Here is a 24,123-nt window from a genome sequence, read left to right as displayed (position 1 = left end):
GAAATATTTGCATAGGTAACCAGTGGGCTGCAGCGGAAGCAGGAAGTGAAGGTGCACAAAATCTGCTTTACTTTTCTTCTTTCCAACAGAACGAGTTGACCACATAATAAGGAACTTGCGTTCTTTCGTGTAATTTAGATTTAGCTGATGGAAGTTTTTCTTTACAGTTGCCAGGTCCACCTTCATACAGCGTTAAAAAATAAAAAATAATGGTTCAAAGGGGAATAATGTTTTTTTCTTTCTGTTTGTGATATTAAACTCTTTCAGTAGTTTTGCAGCAAGGTGTAGAATTTACTTTTAAGTATGTTCCTTTTTCTATAATGAGGATGGGTGTTTTAATTGTGACCTTACTGGTGACAGGGGAAGGAAGCATATAGGGGACGGCAGTATGTGAAAACTCGGTTACTGGGTATCTCAAGTTTTGAAAGCTTATACTGTTGCACTTTCATGACATTTCTTTCGTGGTATGTTCTTAAGTATGTGACAAACACAGTGTTTGCTGATTAGTTCACTGAGAGAAGTCGCCATTTTGAGTCAGCCTGATAGAGAAAGCTAGCAACTTAATAAAAACAACTGTGTGTGGTCAATTACTGGTCTTTAAATTTAAAATAAATAGGCTTTTGTCACCCATATTGAGTTAATTTTCAAAGTAAGGGTAACACTGCTGGTCAATATGCTTACTAAGAACTAAAGATCAGGTTGGTACTGGGCCCAGCTTACCTCTGGCAAATACTTTCTGCAGTAAACTGAGGGAAGGATGTGAAAAAACGTAACTTGTTGGTAACCTGCATGAGGAAAGAAAAAATCCCAAAAGCTAAAGCGTGTGACTTGGAATTTATAAAGTGATGGTATACGGAGGTCTGTACTACGGTTCTGGCTACTTTGACTTCGTGTTCTCTGTTACTTACAAGGAAAGTTAAATTTTATTCAGGTCTGTTTGCTTCAGGTGCTGAAGAGTGTTTAGGGAACTAGCAAAATTTCGTCAAAGAATCGACCATTGTGAAATTAGCAGAAACTGAACTTTGTCACATGTGGGGAAGAAGATTTCATACTTTTTTTTTTTTTATTTATAATAAATGTGCACATTATCTGAGAAATGCTATCAAATACGACTGGGAAAGAAAAAACAGATACAAATTTTGAAGGAGCTGTCAGTTGAGTTTTGGCAGCTTTGAGCACATTTGTGAAAGGGATGATTTGCTTAGGACATGATGGAACAGGACATTCCTTGTACCTTCGTCGTTTCAGTTCGTTTTCAAGTGATAGTGGTGGAGGTGACATCCCATAGAGGTGCTGTTACTTTTTTTTCCTCCTGAAGATGCTAGGTTCTCGTTTATACTGGCAGGAATGCCTGAGAGTGTAACATGGAAGGGTTTTCTTGAGTAATGTTGATGAAGTACTGTCCTTTTTAACAGTACTGTCTTCGCTTGGGAGCACAAGTTTGTGTTGTCAAGAGTAAATGGCAGTTAACCAAGAATGGTTTGTCAGCAGTAAAAGTAAACTGTTTAAGTGGCTGTGTGACTTGTCTGAGGGGAGTATGTTACGAACATACTAGGTTTCGGGACCATGTAGTTTACAAACAGTGGGCCGGTGCTGCTGCATTGCATGAGCAAGGTGTCTGGACAAATCCTAGAAAACTAGTGTTCCCCCTAAGTTCTCACCAATCCATCTCTTCTCGCTATCCCCCAGCTTCCTCTTGTTCTGATCTTTTCATGGTCCTTTTGGGGGCATTCTTGAATGAAGACTGATGTTTGGTGCATTTGTTGGAGTTACCTAAGATGGCTGCATTTCCATCTCTATTTAGTTTATTTAATAAATATTTTTTCACTAGAATCTGGTGCTGAGTGTCACTTCATTTATAGGCCTCTACCTCACTCCTGTTAGAACCATGCTTTTAACTCCCGTAAGATAAAAATGTAGTTGGTGTATTTTGGGACAAATACTGAACTCTGAAAACAGGCAAACTAATCTTGAAGTTGTTTTGCCCTTCAAAGTTTGTTACTGCAGTTACGAAAGCTAGATTGTAAGCCTTGAGCAGGACAGTGTGAGCTTGTAAAATGTGGTTTTCTGTAAAAAGCCAAGTCTGTTGAATAAAACCAAAATGCAAAGCTGAGGCTGCACTTCAGTGCAGTGCTGTTAGTGGTCATTCAAAGTATGTGGCATGTTCTAACGTTATGGCATGTCTCTTCCATGAGGGCTTACTGGTGATATGCCTGAATGTGAGTGTTCTGCCTGATGTGTTGTTACAAGTGGTGCTTGGGGTATTGGATTCTAATAAAGGGTGGTTGATCTGTGTTCAGTTTTGATGAATGCTTCTGTAAAAAGGTATGGATCTAAGCAGCTAGCAGCTGATGCTGCTCTGTTGTGATGTGTGTTGCAGTACTGGGGAAGGTAATCCATGTGTTGTGATTCTCCCACTACCCATGTTGTTTGTACTTAGTCTGACTTTTTTCTAACCTTTGGGGATAAGGTCTTTTCGTTATTCCACAACCAACCAGTTCACCTCTTGTGTTATGTACTATTTAAGAGTTTTACCATGGGAACAATACTACAGTGAGAACACCGACATTGGTATTTCCAGGTTTTGTTGCTGTATTAACAGCTAAATCTACAATCCCCTGCTTTGCAGTTTTATAGTGGTATAACAAGTTCTGTAAAAAAAGGTTTTCATTGTTCCTGCTTCAGAGCGATGGGTATTTTTTTCATGTTAGTATCTAGTAAAGTAGGATATGGTCCTAACAGCTTTTTCACTAGACACTGGTTCCAGGGTGTGATACCACATCCTGTCTTATACAACATGGTTCCTGGTTTGGACATGGGATTTTGGTTTCTTGAAGGTTACGATCTTGACACTGAATTAGTGCAGATAAACTTCAGTGGGGGGGATTCCATCTCTTAAAACCATTTCAGTTTTAAGTTTTTTTTAACAGTGCTGGCTTGAATAGCTCTCTTGACTCCCGTGCAGTGTCTCCTTTTTGTATACAGGTTGAAAATACAGCATAAAGCCATTGTATGAAGTATATTAAAAAGGAGCCTTTTGTAGTGGAAGGAAAGCCAGAAATTATCAACAGGTTTTAGGTGAAACAATGGCAGTTGTTGATTGAAAAAGCATGACCTTGTTCTGAATTCTGCTTACAGTTTTGTGTCCAGGGAGGTAGCCAAAGGTTTGAGAAAATGTGATGGTGCATCTAGGCCTACAGCTCAGTGCCTGTGTCATCAGTGCTGTTGCAACTCTCAGTCTGCAAAATTAGCTCACCTGAGACATATTGTAGGGGTATAGTGGCTAGTTGAGTTCTCAGAAGTTGAGATTCATGCATAAACTTTTTAAATTGAGTGGTTCAACAGTGATGAGAGTGGAATGAGCTGAGGGCAGTTCATGGTACCTGCACATCGCCCATGGAAAGTAATGGGATGGGGTTGAGGCAATGGGATTCATGTCTTTATATGAGTCATCTGGAGCATGCTGGTTGCTTGTTAGGATTGTGGTTTGAAGGAGTTGCAGTGTGCTTCCTTGTTTTCAGCATGTGCCAATGTTCAACCGTTTAACTGTTACCGAGTTGGGTGTAGGCTTTTCTTTTTAATCCCTTCCCGTATAGGACTCTAGAAACTTGTGTATTGCAAGGTCCTAAACCAGAACATACTTGGGCATCTGGTTCTGTTAGTTATGGGCCCAACCTGTTATCTGTCAGATTTTGTGCACATGGGTCATGAACTAGACTTAAAGACCTTAAACATAGTTTTACCCTCTGGATCTAGAAAAAAGTTCACAATTCATCATACAGATCTGCTACCTGTTACATGTTTTGGTTGATGTTCATCTACTAGTGGTGTGATAAATTCCTTGTCGATACCAGCTAGGATAGATAAGCTTCACACCAATGCTTTAACCAGTAACAAAATTTCAGGGTCTCACTAATGAAAGTTTCTGCTGTGAATTTACCCTATCAGTTTGTGGTGGTGGCAAACCTGATAAATAAAAGAACAGATACATTTGTCTAAAGAAATATTTTAATATAAAATGCAGAGCAAAATGTACAAAGTGGCTGATTCATTATCGATGATCAATAGTGCATTTTGCGCTGGAGGCAGTGCTCCCTTTTTAGAAAGTACCACTTGATGCTACTGGTTACTGTAAACAAACAACATGATTGATATGCTAATGGCATAGTTTATTTCTTTAAAAGGTATAATTTGGCATTTAAGCTTGTGTGTATGCGTAGGTTTTCTGTGTTTGGTGCAGTGTTTTGTTGTACTTGACCATGAAGTTGCTATGTTGTCATCATAGCATGACCAATGAGGGTTTTTCTAGTATACCAGGTTTATGGGTTTTGTTTATAAGAAGATACAAAAAGTATTTGTTGCTATCCAGTTGTTAGTAATTAAAAAATCTTACTAATATACCTCAACATTCCTTCTTTATCATTCATTACTTGCCTTTTAGGCCATATTTGTAGACCCTTTTCAGGTTGTAAAATAGAAAAGGGTAAGCTGTTGAATAATTGTGAGTGAATAAAATGCCTTTTTCATAGTGCAAATAAGTATTAAACCCAAAAGCTCTTCTGTTCATTCAAAGTCACTACTGGAGTGTAACCTCATCACAAGTACAGAAAAATAGTTGTTTGGTTCAATTTAATTTACTTTAAAGATTCAGGGGGAAACTAAAAAATATATATATATATATATATATATATAAAAATCTAAAAAATCCATTACATTAAAGATACTTAAAAAATACCAGTTTTAAAAAGCTAAAAATAAAAACTTCAGTATTTCTCCTAGAGGGAGGTATTCAAATAGGGGTAGGAAAGTACGTGAGTAAATATATCATGGACTAGGAAACAGAACAGGAACTCATTCACCATCACTCATTTTCACTGAAGAAGGTAGACATTGTTTCAGTTGCAGAGGCTGAAGGTAAGGCAATAGTGAATCAGATAATTTTCAGAATCTTTGCATATTGACCTTGTGAGTTGTAAAATTAATTGGTACATTGTGTTTGCCTGGAGCTATGGTGGTGAAAGTAGTGAGGAAAAACACAACAGCCTCCTGGGCCTCTTTCCTCAAAGGAAAACTAGGAAAGCAGAACCGTTCTGAACAAGTGCAAAGCACAGAGTATCTCTTAGGAATACATAAGTTCACAGTGAATTTTAAGATGAACTTGAGCTACAGTTTTTCTTTCAGTGCTAACAAAGAATAATAAAGTAAGGTCACTTTGAACTATTAACTAAGAAGAATCAAGTACACTACCCTAAATCATGTTTTTCTTCCATGTGTAACTTTGAACTAAAGCTGGGTTTTTTCCCCCACTGATGTTCTGCCCAGAAACTATATTCCTAGTTTTATATAGGTCTGTATAACTACATTTACACTGATGGCCTAGCTCCTTCAATTTAATTCAAACTAAACAGATTTCCTCATATAGACGCATCAGCTGGTAGACATTCTAACAGGTCACTGTTGCCAGACCCTTGAGCGTTGTCTTGCTCCTTAAATGTAGTTTTTTCTGTTTGTACTGCTGTAGTCACTGACTTGCAGCCGTCACACTAATATCCTTATCACTCTTTCAGGAAAAATAAAACCTGTCATCTTTAGCCATCTTTTTGTTTCTGCTCTTTTTCATTATCGTGTTTCTGCTCAGATTTAACCAGTTGTTTGGGTATTACAAAAACACTGCCATCACTACTGCAATGAATGACATATTGGCATGGGTTAAAAGGTCTACCCTGGTCATCCTTCAATTTACTGAAGATGTCACGGTACAAGTTGTTTAACTTCTGCTTCATCTGGCTGATTGATCTGCTACACTGAGAGTGCTCCTTTTTAAGGCTCTCCTTTTGTGTTTGAAGATTACACACATCTTCTTCCAGGTGAAGAATTGCATTCATTTTGCGTTTACGACAATTTTGGGCAGCGACCTTGTTCTTTCCTCTCCGTCTGATGTCACGAAGAAGTGATACCTGAGTATCTGTCAGATGGTTCTTTGTGATCATGGCGTTGAAAGTGTCTACAGGCATGCTCACAATTTCATCAACTGAAAATGGTAGTCTCAGAGCTTTTGCACGATACTCATCACTGGTAAGTTTTGTATCAGTAGAATTATAGCACCTATCCTTTACTTCATTGGGTTTCTTCATCCACATCTGTTGATGATGCACTGGAGCGGGTGCTGCTTGACTTGGCAGCTGATTATAAGTGTAGTTATGAAGAAACTGCTGAAGTGTGGTTTCTCTAGAACACTCTGCATCAGCTGGATATTCCACATGGCCATAATTAGCATGTTCTTGGCAATGGCCTCCAACAGTCCCTAACCCAAGCAAGGAAGCAGATTTCACACCATTACTGTACTCAACAGCACCTTCACTGCTGACTGAGTAAGAGACGGTGCTGTGACTTGGATTCAAATACAGTCCCAAATCTGAGCCAGGTTCTTCAAGTTGCTGAGAAACTTCTATAGTATTAAAGCCATTCTCCAAAGCCAAAGACATGAGTTTAATTTCATCAAAATTGCCATCATGGGCCATTAGGTTTCTAATGTCAGCAGCTGAAAGCAACGCTGTCAAATTTGACCCATGAAGTGACTCTGGATTTGTGATATTATAACTTGACTGAGAAAAAGACTCTTGCCTTTGTAAATGTCTTGTTTCTGAACTTGTTTGAGTGGAGTAGTCTGTTCTTAGTAGCATGGCATCGTGAGGATTGAAACAGTGGTGAAGTGTCTGGGTCAAATTTATATTGTGGTGTGAGGATGATGGGTCTCGACCTCTGTTAGAAGTAGCAACTTGTATATCTTCCAGTAAACTCACCTAAAAGATGATGGAGGGGAAAACCACAATCTTTTATAAAATGAATGCCTCTACACCCTGCACCTACAGTCTTGAACAACTTGGTTTTTAATATTCCACTATTTGACTCTCTTAAAGTAAAAATTTTTTATGTTAAAGTCTTCTTTTAGCTATCCTGAATACTGCTTCCCATTTCTACAAAGTGTAACCTGTGTTAGCATGTGACAGCTGGAAGGGTGCAGAAGAAAACTGGCTGAAGGGATGGGAGAACTCATGAAGGACAGTGTGGGACTGGTGAGTGTTGAGAAGTAGAAATGGGACTGCTGCTAAGTGTTCATCAAACTACAGCCTATGCGCTGTATCAGGTCTGGGCTAAGAAAAAGTCCTGGGAGGAGCAGTCCTGACCCTTTCCTGGTAGTGGTATTGATGATCATCATATTCCAGGGTGAGCTGGTTCAAGGTGCTAAACTGTTAGAAGATGAACCCTGTAAAGAAGATAAATAGCTCACCTGTGGGACTTGACTTAGCCAGTGAGAATAATGGTGTAAGAAAAGAGAGGGGTAGGGCAGGAATGTTAAGATCATGTTGTCACAGTGTCACTGCTTTTCTTTCACAGTTCATAAAGCTTTTGAGGCTGTGAGCTGCCACATTTGACTTAGCCCCTTCTTAACTGAGGCATACTGTGTCTACATTTCAAGTCAACTCCTTTACTAAGCAATTTGGAGGAAATGTGTGTGTGTTGTCCCCAGATCACACCTTATGTAGGTGTCTTTTGACTTTACATTACTACTCAATTTTTCTTTACAAAAATAAAGCTTCTGTATGTTCTCTCAGACCTGAGGTCCAGATGATAAATGAGTGCTGCAGTAGCATTAAGACCTACCTTCTGTGGGCCTGGGTTATGGTTGCTGAGTCCTAGAAGTACAAAGCCACTACCCAAGATTATGTCAGGGCACTTGCTGACAAGCAGAGTAGTCATAAAATAGACAGATGATACAAAAACCCTAAAGAATGTAAATACATCAAGTAGGAAGTGTATGATAGGATTCCTCCATAGCTGAGCATCCCTACTGTGGTGCAGGAAAGGACTTTTCTGACTGCTATTCATTGAACAGACAAAGTGAAAAGCACTTTCCACAGGGAAGGAATGATGTACCATGAAGACCAGAACATCTCAAGTTCTCTGTTTACTGGGAGCTCAGGTAACAGAAGAAAGTCTTGTCTTATTCCTCCGAGGGAGTTACCTTGTACTAGGCCACCAGTAGTCTGTGAGATTGAGCTGGTATTTTCAATTAAGCCCTTGAAAGTAAATGAATATTCTTAGCAAGCTTAACTATAGAAAAAATATCCCACACTGCAAAGACTTGCTACCTGGAAGAAACAAGCAATCCCTTGCCAACGGATAGGTTGTCACAAGATGGCGGTGCATTAATAGTCTTAAGATAAAATATACAACCAAAATTTACAGCTACACAAAGGCTACAGCCAAATTCCTTTCAAATTATGAAAACAGATAAAACTAAACTGATATACTTCTGAAACTTGTTAGTGTGCAATCCAGTACCAAAGCTGAACAGAGGAGGAGGCTAATTTATGGGCTAGGAGGCACTATCCAACCTAGAGGTTCCCCCAAACAAGGTGTTCTAAAGGTAAGCACGAACTTAACATGGAATACACTAATGACACTGTAAGGCTCCTACAATGGGAAGCATATGTAAGGTGCCCTTGGAGTACTGCGAGAAAGGCATGTAGGGAGTGGCTTTATGGTTAATGGTTGCAGCTATGAGCTGTGGGAGAGGAGGGAGACTCCAATTAAGATAACAACTGGGTTTTGTGAAAATGGGAACCCAGGGTGCAAACAATAGTATCAGAAGCCCAGACGGTAAAGAAAACAAAATGGGTTTACTCCTAATGCTGACTGACCTGATCTGCAGCGAAGATGGATCTGTTCTTGAGAGTAGAATCCTTGTAAGCACGCGACCCAATATTTATGACAATTGTAATCTTTCACCACAAATGTTTAATAGCTGCTAGTGCTTAATAACTCAGTGTTGCTCTACTGAGTTGCTGTATCAATATGAATTGGGATTAGGTTTCAGAAGAGGAATTATTAGTTCTACTAATTATGCTGTCCAGCGGCTCCATCCAACTTTGAGCACCATGTCACAGCAAAGGCAGGACCTTGCAGTTTTCATATCCCAAACAAGTTACTGAGGAAAATTTTTCAAGCAGAGCCAATGACAGCTGCTGCAAAGGGTGTCTTTAATGTCTTCAGGTAAGTTTAATTATGTTGATTTGCTGATACATTCCCTGGGGTGGGAGATTACTGGATAAAAGAGAGTAAGTCATTATCCAGTAATCACTAACTGTATTCCAATCTATTAGCAATACATGTGCTTTCTCATTTACCTCTAGCATGTTTTCCATCTGCGATGACAGAAGCTGTAAATAGCTGTCTAAGGAGAGAAGGGAATCTACATGGTTGTGGTTGCTCTGTGAGAGAAGAAACAAACACTTCATGAAGCACAGTTATTTTACATAAAAGGAGATAAAAATCCAAGTCTGTGAGGAAATAGAACACAGCTCTGTAAAACACTGCTGCTGGCCCCTGCCATCAAGTCTTTGTCCTGATGGGAGATACATAATGTTGCTAGAGCAAGCAGAATAACTCCATGGCAGGGGCACCCGTACTCTGCCCCACAACAGCAGAACTGGGCTTCCCTCCTCTTCAAGGCTGCACTTACCCACCACTGTGGAAAAATCAAGTGTTTTTTCAAAGCCTATCTGCCCGGGCAGCGGTGAACAGAGGGGCTGGCAAGAAACCTGGATCCAATGTTCTCAGCTCTTACAATGTCTCAAGAAGACTGAATGGTCTTTTCATTGCAGCTCTCAGAGAGAACAAAACCCAAAGTGCAGATGTTTCTGTTTAACATTATTATTTCTCTGCCTTGTAATTACAATACACGTTAAGATCTGAACAATCCATTTTCCCAAATGTAATTCTACATCTGAGCATCAATCTGTACATGAATGGTGAAAACAGTATAATTTAGCATCCACATCTCTAGTGTTTGTAGGCCCCCAAAAAAATCCTTGCCCACAAATGTACCATCTTCATGATGGAGAAAATAAAACCAAATTGACAAATGGTTTGTTGCAAGTGATTTTTGTAAAATGTAGAACGTTTCAACTACATAAACTGCACTGGGGAGGAGGGAAGGGTAGTTTTTGAAAAGCTGTACAGGGGCATCATACAGAAAGTGTTGTCTGAAGTCATTGCTCCTTTCCTACCCTTGCAAGGGACACTCCAAACGAAAAGAGGAACTCCTTTCAAAACCATGCACTCTGTTTCACTACTCTATCTCAGTAACAAGACATAAATCCTCCCTCACTTCCTCCTCACACTTTTCCCTTCTTCCATTTTTTTCATCATTTACTTGATTTATGTCTTCTTCGTCCTTTTGCAGTTGCAGCTGACCATCTCCTTGGTGTGGACAGCAGTCATCCAAAGCTTCCTGGCATGCTTTCAGGTCAACATCCTGAAGACACAAATAAAACACAGTTCTATGAAGCAGGATGCTGTCAAAATTAATCTTTAAAATTCACTATTTGCACAGCTACAGCATTTCAAATGAAATACACACGGCACCATTCATGTGGAAGAACTGACTCTGTGCAGATTCTGGGGGCAAAACGAGACAAACGGCAGTTCAGGAGCATAGTCACTGCCTTTCTTTCAGTGCCGAGGCACTGAACCCATCTGCGGTATAAATGGACATTCATAAACACTGGAAACAAATTCTTCTCAAACAGACACATGATGATGTGATTTCATTGAAAGTTTGGGCTGTCGGTGTCTTTTGGATGTCATTAAAAATGTATCCAAGCCAATGTAGCCAAGGGTCTCACATTTGCAATCATGACCATTCACTGTAGTGTGTACCAAAGGGAATGTATCATCTCTGCTGAATGGGCTTAACAATGCTGCACTGTATGGCTTTGAAGATCAGTCTATCTACTACTACCATTTCTTCTTCCAGCAGATGATGTTAAAATATGCTCATGCCTGCTCACACCGATTGCTACTGCAGTAAGTTATCCACTCTTTAAAAAAACCTGTTTCCCCCACTGCCAGGGCAGTTTCTGAAGGAGCATGGCCCTGTGACCAGCTTTTCACAACAGTGGTGGTACAAGTTCAGTGCATGTAAGATTGTTCACAGCACCCATTTCTACGTATGGGATCATTTCAGTGAAACACTCTATATGGAAATCAGGTAACAATCACAGACTTTCCCCTTAATTTCTCAGTTTGGGCTTTCAGCAAAAATGCCCTGGATGATGCTGTTAAAGATTTACTCTTGACATTACACTTCCCAACACCTTGTTACTCTTTCCCAGTGATGAAAAGCAGCTGAAAAATACTGCTCAGCAGCAAAATGCTTCTTCCCATGCCCATGCATCATTTGGGATTGACTGCTAGGCTACTTCTAAGGAAAGAATAGGAGGGGTACCTCCCACAGAATCAGACATATCATGGTTTTGAATAAGATATTTCTTTAAAGATAGCTTAATTTTGCAGTCTGAATACACATCTGATGACAAAAGGGATTACGTATATATACTGCTTACTCAGTACTGTGCTGCCACTTTTAGTGTTTCTGTCTTGTTGCTTAGTTTGCATTAACGGTAGCAGAAGAAACAGTAGTTGACTTATAGTAATACCACTGCAGGCCCAAGAGCTAGATCAGGACCACATGTGGTTGGTCTCTGTACAGAGAAAAAAATTGACTTTTGCTGATTGTAGAAGACTTAATATCACCAAACCCGTTTATTTCAGCAGCTTTTCCACTACTACCACTGGAGGGTGTGGAAGTTCACACCTCCCACAGCAGGCTGTTTCCAGGTAAACTGCAACCTTACCTGAAAACAACCTTCAATTTGTGTTTGGAAGGATCTCTGTGCAAGCACAAGGCAGAGCATTTACACTAAAGCTCCCTCAAAAATATAGTAAAAAAATAAAAGGTATCTCAAATTCTAGTCTTGCTTCTGCCATTTACCAGTTTCAGTTGGATGACAGAATGTGATCTGAGGCTATGTCTGATTTACCAATTTATTCACCAGCCTCGTAGGCTAAAGAGATGAGCTCTAACTGTGTAGCATTTGCCCCCTCCCTAAGGTACAACTTATCACAGGTCAACTATCAGCTTCAGTTTATCAGTCTTCGGAATATGAAAAATAGTAATCTGTATTAACTCTGCTCCTTAAGGTGGTCCAAGAATCAATGTGGAGGTGAGAGGAAGTATGATTCTGTGGGTGGCCTGGTGTACACTTCATTGGAAGGATGCTGGCAGGTTTCCAGAGTTTCTTACTACATTAAAAATAGAGCCTTCAGTTTCCAATTAAGTACAATGATCTCAGCATTAATTGAATGCACACACATCAAATTATCCCTCAGCATATCTCCTTTTGCTTCCCACACCCACATATTATTTGTTGTCCATAAATGAACATGTAGGGAGCAGAACCTCTAATGATATTCAAGTATGAATAGATCTACCATGATGCATTGAATGGGTGAACAAGACCCCTCTCTAGGAGCAGCAGAAAGCATAAGCAAGCTGTTTTCAGCTATTGATCAGTGTGCAGTTAGCAAACAGGGCTACAGTCACATAGCCACATGTGTACAGAAATATCTGAACTAGCTCTGGAGTAACAGAAACGTCTTGCCGCAGCAGAACAGAGCAGACAGGGTGGTTTGCCTGGGTGTACAGACAGCATCAAGGAGCAGGAGGTACCTGCCCCAGGAAAGCTTTTCACTGCTCTCAGACTCTGAGTTATCTCTACAAATACCCCAGTGATGACTACCATTATTTGCAGAAGGACAAGTTTGTGCTGATTTGTGTTTGTGTATCCTGCTCACATGCTGTGTTCTAATCCTCTGTATCACATTCTCCTTATTTTAGTTGTCAAGCTTTAAATTGCTCCATTACTGTCATTAACCTTTGAGACGCTTCTCTGCAAACTTGTGTCCCTTTCTCCTCTACTAACTGCACTTCTCTGTAGAACTGGCCCTTTCCTTGCTGCTACCTGAAAAGATGCAGCACACACCTGGTGATCTTTGCCATAGATTGACTAATTAAGCACCATTTCCAGGAAATTGTCCCACACCAGCAGAAGTTAGGCAAAAGAAATGCAACTTCTTGTAATATAACCAGTAGTTTCACTTTACTACTTTGTAGGATTAAATACAATTAATAATTAATTATAATAGTGCAGACCTGTTACCATATAGCTCTAAGGCTACTGATGTTGCTGTTTGCCTGTTTACTTAAAACATGTGATGATAATTAATCTTACCAATTGATACCTACTTAATTTCAGCTAAAAAGCAAAATGTTTCTTGCTGCTTCTCTATATTCATAATGAGCCCTAGAATATCCTGAAAACACAGGAACAGAAGAATACTTCATTGTTTGAAATGCAGCCAGGGTTTAGGAAGCATGGAGAGTGGAATGGCAGATGGAAACACCAAATAGCAAAGTAACTTTTATGTTATATATGGCTAGGAAAAAAAAAAATCACACTAAACTATGCTAACTAAGCAATGCAATTGAATAAATCAAATGATACATAACTGTGACTCCAAATGTGGCACATGCCAAATGCCTATGACACATCTACTCTAAATCTTAGTAATACCATCTGGGCTGCAACCAAATGCACGCTGTTATAGGCACTCCACTTGTTGCAGTGAGTTGTTAGCATCTCTCTAACCACATGCATTTCGGAAATGAAAGTGCTAGGGCTTTACATAGCATGGCTCACCTACGTCAGCTATCAGAAAACGCACACACTCTGCGCACTCTACATGTTCAGCATAAACACAGAATTAACACCAACTTACTCCCCAAATGGAGGCAGAGATAGCTATAAGTTGAAGGCACAGACACAAATAGTTTTGCTGCTAATTTCAATGAAGACATCAGTTTTCATGCTGAAGACAGCTTAACATCCCCTTCAAAATGAACTTTTAGAACCGCTTCTAAAACATAAAACAAACAGTTTTACACTCCATCCATTTAGTCCTGTACGGCTGTTTTGCACCAGAAACTGATTTCATCCTAAAGGATACAACATCTCTCACACTGAATATGATGAAATTTATTAGATTTAGTCAGTCACTCTCTCAGATTAAGTACAGTTTAAAAAAAGCCTCTGCTGTCCCAAGATGCTTTCTATTGTGGTCAGTGAACTACATGACATTGGAGTTCTGTAAGAGACTCTCTTCTTTCATTCTCTCTCTCTTCACCTTTACCCAGGCTAGATTGGTACTATATCCTCATTGGTATGACACAGTCACCACTGAATAAACATAAAAATATGAAGGGACCCCGTTTTCTGATAAACCTTTGTCCACACATTAATTCCAGATATCTTCCTTTTGAGCCCTCCAGGGCAAACTTACTTTCTCAGTTATCCAGCTCCCAACTTTCTCAAGCTATCATCTTCACTGCAACTCAAAATGCCTGCCAACTCACACCTCTGAATAGGGAGCGCTGTTAAAATCCACAGTCTGTTACTTTGGCTTCTTTGGGATTTGAGTATCTTCACCTTCCCTCTGCCGCTGTGTGTAATTCCTCTTCTATTTTTCACTTTTACCACACTCTAATTGTTTCTTCTTTATGCCTGATACCACTCATCTCCTCTCACATACAATTCCCACGCACACCCTACACCAGGAACACCTTCCCCCCTTCTCCAGGGAGCAGGAAAATGCAGGTGGAGGTCAGCCACACATCACCGATTCCCTCTACACCCTTCCTGGCCACTTGTTTGACTTTGCTTTTTCAAACCCCTGTGCCTCCTGCAGCACACCATAACAAAAACTGAAATCAGTCTTTCAGGACAAAAAATACCTCAAATGTCTGAGGCTCCTCTCTTACCCCACCTCTCTCTGAAACACCACGTGGTCCTTCTCACACCTTCTTCTTTAACCTAGCTGAATTCTGGCTAGTGGGCAAGAGCCAGCCACGAGCAGGGACCCGAACCAGTTACCTATTTGCAGGTGTCCCTCCACAGCAATATTGCCACGTCCTTTACTCAATGAGTTCAAAAGAAAAAAGAAAGAATAACTTGAAGTATGTTCTGTAAGCTAAGCACACAGCTTCAGTGGGACTGCTCTCACACGGACTAGAGAAAAGCCTTCAGGAAAAAGCCTACCTGGTTTTTACATACCTTCGCTTTACCAAACTTCTGACACTCACAAAGAATCTGTAACTCAAACTATTCTCACTCTGTGTAAGTACTTCAAAAGGTACCAAAAGTCCAGGATTCACCCTCTCTAGTGCTTTGATACTGTGAAACCCTAACAGTGTTCAAAGAACTGTACATGTACGAGGTTTTACATAACCTGACCCAAACTGCTTTTCTAAACACGAACACAGACTACGGTGCGAACAATACAAATTATCCAGTGTTCTTCACTGTTCACATCCAGCATCTTCTTCCTTAACTTCTGTAATTCACAAACATCCCTGATGTTATGCTGTTAATTATTAATTAGAGCAGGTGTTCTTTAATCGAGCACAGGAATTCAGCTCTTTGAAGGGCTTCAAAATCTTTTGTAATGTCTATAATGCATCCAGATATAACAAACCTACTTGGGCCTTCCTTCTCTGTCCCACACCAGATTTTGGGAAGTGAGAACTGTAAGATTCAGGCCACAGGTAAAAAAACTGAAGAGCTACATAGTTAATTCCTGCTAATTTAAATAATTCCCCATATATATTCCACAAAAGATAAAGAATCCACCCAACTTTTATACTCCCTTTCTTCAGAAGTCTATGTATATATGCACACACATATATGAGTGCACAGAAATAGCGATATCCAGACAGAAAGAGAAAAGAAAACCCCTAAATCAAGTAGGGCAGCTCAGAACTCTGGCAAGATCTTTTGCTAAGACATTGCTGTCCTGCAAACTTGAGACTCCCTCTGTATCTGTGAGTACTATTGCCTTATACACAGGACTGATGCAACATCTTGAGGCCTCCCATTTCCCCACACAGTTTCTTTGGTGCTTTGGAAAATGTGTCGTGTTCATTGTGCATGTGGACTTCCGGCCAAACATAACAGATTTTAAAAGTGTTGGGACAGGGTTATGGGGAGAAGCCTAAGTAAAATGCAGTTGACAGAGTTTGGACTACATCCCAGGTTCTGCGCCGGTGGGATGGATTCTCTTTTCCCTGCCAATATAAGACCTATATCCAGTGTCAGCTGCATGTTTGGGGTTTTTTTTTTCAGTTTAGGTTTTGGTTGTTTTGGAGGGTTTTCTTACTTTTTCTGTGCTTAAAACTCCAAAATTTACACAATCACACAGTGTCTTGGTCTGGGGCAGTCTGCAAATGGTAGGACCTCAATCAGCTTTCTTTACTACAGAAATGATTCCATTTCCTTGCATGAACTGATGCATGTTTTCCCAGCTATTCAAAGCAAAAGTTTTTTGCCTTTTTTCCCTCTAAAGATATAACTCATGGTACCCAGGCAGGTACCAGGAACCTGAGTCTCAATCTTACACATCCGTGAGAATCAAACCTACAAGCTTTGATTCTGTAGCTGCCCCAGACCAGAACAGCACAAAGGCACTAAACTAATACACTCAGCCATAGGAGCACATCTTCTATCAATCATCTGCTACAACCTTCTGTAGGTAATGCAGGACAGTGAAATACAGATAAGATTCATAATAAAAACCTCTTAACACGTGATCTCTCCTGTGGTATGAACACTTCTTGTCCCTGGTCCTGTGTCATGGTTTAAGCCCAGCTGGCAACAAGAACCATGTAGCAGCTTGCTTACTCTCACCCATTCCTCCCCCCACTCCCAGAGGGATGGGGAGGAGAATGGAAAGAATGTAACTCCCACGGGTTGAGATAAGAACACTCCAGTAACTAAGGTATAACACAAACCATTACTGCTACCACCAATAATAATAATGATAAGGGAAATAACAAGGGAAGAGAATACAACCGCTCACCACCCACAGACCGATACCCAGCCAGACCCAAGCAGTGATCTAGCCCTTCCGGGTAACTGCCGCCAGTTTATATAGTGGGCATGACGTGCTGTGGTATGGAATACCTCTTTAGCTAGTTTGGGTCAGGTGTCCTGTCCCTGCTTCCTCCCGGCTTCCCCTCCTCCCTGGCAAAGCATAAGACTCAGAAAAGTCCTTGGTCAGAGTAAACATTACTGAGCACCAACTAAAACCATCGGTGTTATCAGCGCTGTTCCCAGGCTGAAAGTCAAAACCACAGCATTGCAGCAGCTACTAAGAAGAAAAATCAAATCCCCTTGAGGTACACATCGAAATTCCCCATCTTCCCACATTACCCACCAAGTATATCCAGGTCCCTGAGCAAAAGCAATCCCATGAGTGGGTTTGCCTTTAGCTGAAGCAGGAATAACCCAGACTGTCTTCCCCAGCAAATTCTTTATGTGCATCACAGGAACTTTCTCCCCTTCTACAGGACGTAAAAGTTCTGACTGGGCTGGGCCAGCCCTGTTGGCAGATCCTCTGGTGTTGACCAACCAGTGGCCTTTGGTAAGTGCGTATCCCAATGCTTGAAAGTTCCCCCACCCATTGCTCTCAGTGTAGTTTTTAACAGCCCATTGTACCGTTCGATTTTCCCAGAGGCTGGTGCATGGTAGGGGATGTGATATACCCACTCAATGCCATGCTCTTTGGCCCAAGTGTCTATAAGGTTATTCCGGAAATGAGTCCCATTGTCTGACTCAGTTCTCTCTGGGGTGCCATGTCGCCACAAAATCTGTTCCTCAAGGCCCAGGATAGTGTTTCGGGCAGTAGCGTGGGGCACAGCGTATGTTTCCAGCCATCCGGTGGTTGCTTCCACCATGGTAAGCACATGGCGCTTGCCTTGGCGGGTTGGTGGGAGTGTGATATAATCAATCTGCCAGGACTCCCCATATTTGTACTTCAGCCATCGTCCTCCATACCAAAGAGGCTTTAACCGCTTGGCTTGTTTAATTGCAGCACATGTTTCACACTCATGAATAACCTGGGCAATAGTGTCCATTGTTAAGTCCACCCCTTGATCACGAGCCCATCTGTATGTTGCATTTCTGCCCTGATGGCCTGACGTGTCATGGGCCCACTGGGTTAGAAATAATTCACCCTTATGTTGCCAAACTATGTCCATCTGAGCCACTTCAATCTCAGCGGCTTTATCCACTTGTTGGTTGTTTTGGCGTTCTTCAGTGGCCTGACTCTTGGGTACATTAGAATCTGCATGGCGTACCTTTACCACAAGGTTCTGCACCTGGGCAGCGATATCTTGCCACAGTGCAGCAAGATGGGTTTGACCATCTTGAGGGTAAAACACAGATGGGTTTAACTCTGTGTTGCCAGTTACTCTGCTTCCATTGCTGCAACCACCCCCACAGGGCGTTTGCCACCATCCATGAGTCAGCATAAAGTACTGGCCACTTTTCTCATTCAGCAATGTCCAGGGCCAGCTGGATGGCTTTCACCTCCCCAAACAGACTCGATTCACCCTCTCCTTCAGCAGTTTCTGTAACTCGTTGTAGGGGACTCCATGCAGCTGCTTTCCATCTCTGACACTTCCAAAGCACTGGAGGGACTCACTGGACTAGATACTTGCCCATATTATCCCACCCACCCTGCCACTCATGGCTGTCCAGCCTCAGGGAAAATCTCTTGGTGGTCCTCCTATATTGTTGTCTAACCCTAGACAAGACCCGAGCTAGACCCTCTTAGCTTCCATGATTGGACAATATCAAGTGTTCTCAGGGTGGTCATGCCGTAGGCAAAACATAGAGAGCATATGCAGCAACTTTTAAGGGCATTGAAAAGGTATTCAGGATCTTTAACTCTTCCAGAATCTAGTCCCACTCTAAATAGTCTGGTGGGGGAACAGGGGGTGTGAGGGAATATCTCCTTCATAGGTTGACCACCCGAGGAGGAAAGAAAAAAGATGTGTAACTGCTAAACACTTCTATTATATACCTCCCAAAGTATAGAGGTGGTGACCACACCGGGAACGCAAGCCAGATCAGTTTCATGATCAATGAGTCTATTGTATTACAAGTCATTACCATAAAGTACAGTGAAACAAGAAACTTAGCCCAGGCCCCTCAGCCGATAAACACTAACACAGTAAATACTGGCTGTAAGTAAGGTATGACATGCTGAAACTCCAAGATCAAGAGCAACAACTTTGATAGCCAATAAATCAGCATTGTGACGAGTGACTATTAATCTGGAACAATGAATGCTTATCACAAATACGATTAGACACACTCCGGTCAGATCCGTCATTATCTCAACCCTTCGTGCCCCACACTGAGCGCCACAAAGATCTGTTGTGGTTTAAGCCCAGCCAGCAACCCAGAACCACGCAGCCGCTCTCTCACTCTCTCCCCTTCCTCCTCCCACTCCCAGAGGGATGGGGAGGAGAATGGAAAGAATGTAACTCCCACGGGTTGAGATAAGAACAGTTTAATAACTAAGGTATGACACAAATCACTACTGCTACCACCAATAATAATAATGATAAGGGAAATAACAAGGGAAGAGAATACAACACCTCACCAACTGCCAACTGATACCCAGCCTGACCCGCAGTGATCTAGCCCTTCCAGGTAACTGCCCCCAGTTTATATACTGGGCATGACGTGCTGTGATATGGAATACCTCTTTGGCTAGTTTGGGTCAGGTGTCCTGTCTCTACTTTCTTCTGACTTCCCTTCCTCCCTGGCAGAGCATGAGAAAGTCCTTGGTCAGAGTAAACATTACTGAGCAACAACTAAAAACATCGGTGTTATCAGCCTGAAAGTCTGTTCCAGGTGTTCCCAGGCTGAAAGTCAAAACCACAGCACAGCACCAGCTACTAAGAAGGAGAAAAATGACTGCTACTGCTGAACCCAGGACAGTTACTCCTGAACCCTGTTACACACATCCATCCAATAAAATGGGTAACAAGACTCTGAGATCTTATGATTGTTTTCTTCATTAAAATGTGTATTTCAGAAGAAATATATTTTGCTATTGTTATTTGTAAGGCAACAAAATATTGTGGCATTTACTTTCCATCAGCAAATTTACATTTGATTACAGAAAGAGATTGAATGAAATAGCTTGCTGAGAATATATTGTACATCTGCTGTTGGTAATCATAGTTACTGTATGTACTGTATATATATACTGTATGTACTGTATATATATAATACTCTATGTATTAGGATCTTGGCCATGGGGCAAGGTGACCTTCTTTAACAATAAGGAATTCATAAGTGAAAACCAGGTCCTGGTCCTGTTTGAAAGATCAAAGGAGAACATCCAGGATTGCTTGTACTGGGGATAAGTTATTTGACAGCTTGGCAAAATGACCATTAAATTAACCAACTCGGCAGTGAAACTAACTGTCAAAGTGTCCCAAAGTGAACTGCCTTCATTACAACATTAAAAATCATACCTATGGGTCAAAAAGACCCTGGCCCAGGTGAAGACCCCTCCCCTGAGCACGCATAGTGGTTAGAAGGAATGACACTGCAAATAGTGTATGTAGATTGCAAGCAATCGTTGTATCTGTACCACCTTCTAACTTTTGTGTACAAATGGAACAAGAAAACTGGCGTTGATGTGCTTGATTTGTGAAACAGTCCAGCAAGCACCCAGGCCTGAATAAACACATCTCTGGTGAGCATGTGGAATTGGTTTACTGCATGCTGAGACAAGGAGGCACAAAAGCACAAAATGTAATCAGTTCTAAGTAATGTTAAGTTTGATGGCTTTGTAATGGAAAATAACTGAGGTGCTTGAAGGTAGTTGACATAGTTTTAGGTCCTTAGGACCTTAGTACAAAAAGTGTAAGAAAAACAAAATAGAAAAACAGGACCTGGGGATGGGGAGTATCCAGGACTAGCAGATGTCCAGAATGGGAGCAGTTAAACTAACTGATATGTAGAAGGACATGATGATTGCTATGTCTGTGATGTTAATTAAGCTGGTGCTTGACAGCGTTCCAGAAGTTATGAAGATTGTTGGAAGAAGTAAACGACCCTCAAAGACCACCATCACATTTGTATGTGTATGCATGCCGGAAACTTTCTGCAAAATGATATAATTCATGTGTAGCCTCATGAATGTGTATGTGTGCCCAGTGGCTATATAAGGACAGCTTGTGTAGCAATACGGTGATACATGTTAGGAGCTTTCCCTCTTGTCTCTCGGGGCCACAAAAAGAATACCTGCTTGTCAACTTGAAACTTTGTTGGCAAGTTTGTTCCTGGAGTTTTCTCCGAATCAATGCCAAGCACGAATCTGCTTTTTGAACAACAGGAACACAGTGAATATAAAAGGTTAGGGCTGATCCCTGTCTGCCAAGCAGCAATCAGAAAGTAGGAACCCACTTGTTCGCTTTACTCATCATCAAAGACAAAGTGCTCAGGCTGTCCTAACACTGCAGCACATCTCATCTTAGTGCAAAACAGAGAAATAGGCCAGGCAACCCCGTACAGCTGAGCACGCTCCAACAGCGTGCTTCAGCCCCTGAATTAATTCTTTTTCATGTGCAGTTGTCTCCCAGAGTGGTTTTAAATACCAGCACCCTAAGGACGAGGATCAACAGCTCACATTGCGTTGCCAGTGATGTTCTCAGCAGGGACTGGAGCCCAGTGAATAAAATTAATCCGGGGTGGCTGAACCCAGCTGCTAATTTTTCAGAACACCACACAATACCGAGCACAACAAAACAATCACTTTCATCTGTTTACACAAACTCCTCGGCCTGATCTAGCGTGGATAAGAGAAACGCTAAAAATAGCTCAGGTCTATTTTTGCAAAAGGCAAAATGAAGGTTATAAATCAGTTAATACACTTTGAAATCCATTACACTGCTACAATAACATTTTGACAGCACAAGTAGGCTTATTCAAACCTACAGACATCACCTTTAAAACAAAGATCAACTTTTCCCTCCGTGTTTCATGTTATGGACCTGTCTTCAGGTCCAAAAGAAGCTTGGTGGAAGGGACATGGTGGTTTTCACATTTACATTTTAGGTCAAGAACTGAACACTGTCTTATCTTGCTCCAATCATCCTTCCACTTAAGTAAAATGTGCTTAAGAGAGAGGCCCAGACCTACTCTAGCAAAGAAATTAATCATCATCTCTCCACAGAAAGGAGTGATCTCTTACAGTTAGGGTGTTGCAACTCGTTTTGCAACTACTTCACAAAAATAACCAAGCTAACATAGGAGGAAATAGGAGAAAAAGAGGAAAAAAAAGAAAACTGACTATGTGAGACAAATACAACAATTATCAGTTGGTGCTGATTCATTAACTCATAATAAGAACCAGCTATTCATAATGGCTCAAAACCAGCTTGAAAACTGTTGGTAGTTCAACTTGGTATTTCAAAATGTACTGAACATCAAAGCCACAAAACCACCATCTACCATACCTCCTGTATCCGCACAGCGTATCACAACTCTCAGACCATAAACCACTCGAGGAAAAACGAAACTCTATGCCCACTAGCGACTTAACTCAGAGGAGCAGCCCCTGCAGCTGAGTGGCTTGGCTAATCTCCGAGTTACAGGCGTACACAGCTCTTCCGCAGGATGGGGGTCCGGGCGGCTGCACACAGGCAGTAAGGACCGCATGTTGCATGACCGAAATAGGGAAGTCAGCCCTCACTGCTGGGCACTTGTTGCCTGGGTCTGTTGTTCAAGATACCGCGCTGAGAACAGAGACAGAAACAACGAGGCTGGAGACTAGCCCTGGCACAGTAAGACTTCTAAGAGGTAAGAAATGCTCCTGACAAGTGTAGTTACCTGAATACAACATACACATGCCCTTCCCAACGTGAGGGGTGCCGTTCGGCTCCTCGTCACGATGCACTGTTGAGAAGCTGCATTTCTGCCGCCGCATGACATTCTCGAGCTACCTGTGTGCCCGCATGAAGTAAACTGAACGACTCCGAAGGAAACACCAAGCAGAAGCGCCAGTGCTGGCCCTGCGGTCCGGCAGCCCTGCCTTGAGGAGCTGGGGCAATGCCTGTGCCCAGGCCAGGGCAGCTCCGAAGGACTGACCCCGCTTCGGTGCTTGCAGAGCCGCCACCAGCCGCTCTCCTCACAGAAGGCCGCACGGCAGTACTGTGCAACCTGCCGCTGGGTTGGCTTTGCCCTCCGCTGCCTGTGACCCCCTCCCGGGACGGGCGCCCACCGCGGGAGCGGGCAGCGCTCGGGTCAGCCCCGCACGCTTCTGGCTGTGTCCCTCCTCTCTTGTTTGTGGCGGTGGGTCTCAGAAAAGCGTCCCCGCAGCTTGCCACCCATCTTCACTGACCGCCCCGGGGACGCGCACGCACCCCGCTCTGCCGGGCTGGCGGGGAAGACCCAGCGTCCGCCGCTGCCGGTATCCGCACCCCCGGGGCCGCCCCGCCGCTGCTTCCCTTACCTGCGCCATGGGCCAGCCGACTCCGCCTAAGGCCGCCGCCGCTCCATCCTCCAGCCTCGGCGGGGCTGGGGGCGGCTCCCCCGGGCGGGGCTGGCACCCGCTGGGGCAGGTCCGGCTGCCAGCGCAGCGCGGGCAGGCGCCGGGCGGCAGTGAGCGGCGATGGCCCGGCGGCAGCACCGCCCATCGCCGATGAGGGTGCGGGTGGGGGGGCACGACACTGACCGGGCACTAACCCGTCTCGCTGCCACCGCACCGGCCCTTCACCCAGGGGGAGGCGGCGGGACGGGGAGGCGGGAGGGAGACGCGGACACCCGGCGCACCCGCGCCCCACCTGTGTCCTGGGGAGCTTCTTGAGTGTCCGAGGCGAGAAGTAGCCTTCAGCGGCTGCAGCGAGCTGAAGATACAGGTCGAGTAGGAAAGTACGGGAGCGGGGAGGCTGGGGAGGGAACAGAGTAGTGTGAAAATGCAAGGACGTTTTTCTCTACCTGCCTCTGGTAGGGAACTTTCTTCCCCCTCCCGGTTCTTAGAATCATGAAATAAAATAAAATAAAATAAAATAAAATAAAATAAAATAAAATAAAATAAATACCGGTACAGTTTTTACTTACAATCAACCTGGTGTCTAAATATCTATTCAATGCCTTTGCTTTTGCACCTATGAAGCTGCATTTTCCACAACACATCTACTTAGCACTACCTGAACTTGCTCTCTCATGCTAGAGAGAGCATCTTTTCTGGCAGGTTTTTTTCTCTCTGCCCTCTGAAAAAGCCTTTTATCACCTCTCATCACTTCTGCTTATCTGGGTGTTTCAGACTTGTTTTGGCATTTACAAGGGATAAGGCTGT

The 24,123-nt window shown here is 42.5% G+C and overlaps 2 protein-coding genes across 15 annotated transcripts in view; one reads left to right on the top strand and one right to left on the bottom strand.

The window, feature by feature from the left end:
- The window catches only part of HNRNPA2B1 (heterogeneous nuclear ribonucleoprotein A2/B1), a 25,088-nt gene extending 15,157 nt beyond the window's left edge, over window positions 1-9,931 (top strand). The window contains exons 12-15 of one of the 13 annotated variants that reach the window (XM_080639351.1): window positions 5,868-6,075; window positions 6,942-7,076; window positions 7,923-7,984; window positions 9,198-9,931. The gene's annotated coding sequence lies outside the window, so the exon portion shown is untranslated. Of the gene's footprint in view, window positions 1-5,638; window positions 5,755-5,867; window positions 6,076-6,941 lie in introns of those variants that run through there. The other 12 variants (XM_080639347.1, XM_080639371.1, XM_080639350.1 and 9 more) reach the window with 12 other exon arrangements.
- Window positions 470-24,123, bottom strand: NFE2L3 (NFE2 like bZIP transcription factor 3). 2 transcript variants are annotated; one of them, XM_080639344.1, is made up of 5 exons: window positions 23,886-24,123; window positions 23,609-23,713; window positions 10,220-10,321; window positions 9,192-9,275; window positions 470-6,803 (listed from the first exon to the last, which is right to left on the bottom strand). In XM_080639344.1, the coding sequence occupies exons 1-5, from the start codon at window positions 23,958-23,960 to the stop codon at window positions 5,589-5,591; spliced, it is 1,581 nt and encodes a 526-aa protein (XP_080495470.1). In that variant the 5' UTR covers window positions 23,961-24,123; the 3' UTR covers window positions 470-5,588. The 2 variants fall into 2 exon arrangements, with proteins under 2 accessions (XP_080495470.1, XP_080495471.1); XM_080639345.1 differs by lacking the exons at window positions 23,609-23,713; window positions 23,886-24,123 and adding an exon at window positions 23,278-23,547.

This window comes from Psittacula echo, assembly GCF_963264785.1.
Source record: "Psittacula echo genome assembly, chromosome: 2".
Taxonomy (NCBI): Eukaryota; Metazoa; Chordata; class Aves; order Psittaciformes; family Psittacidae; genus Psittacula; species Psittacula echo.
The sequence above is the reverse complement of the archived record's forward strand: the minus strand, read 5'-3'. Positions and strand labels throughout refer to the sequence as shown.

Bases quoted from the DNA above. Each gene is read 5' to 3' on its own strand.
- NFE2L3 (XM_080639344.1), bottom strand. From the start codon at position 23,960: ATGTGTTGTGGAAAATGCAGCTTCATAGGTGCAAAAGCAAAGGCATTG. The intron at 9,276-10,219 runs GTAAATGATGAA...CTTCTCTCACAG, and splicing joins ACGAAGAAGACATAAATCAA to AGCAACCACAACCATGTAGA. The intron at 6,804-9,191 runs GTAAATGAGAAA...ATCATCTTTTAG, and splicing joins AGATGGAAAACATGCTAGAG to GTGAGTTTACTGGAAGATAT.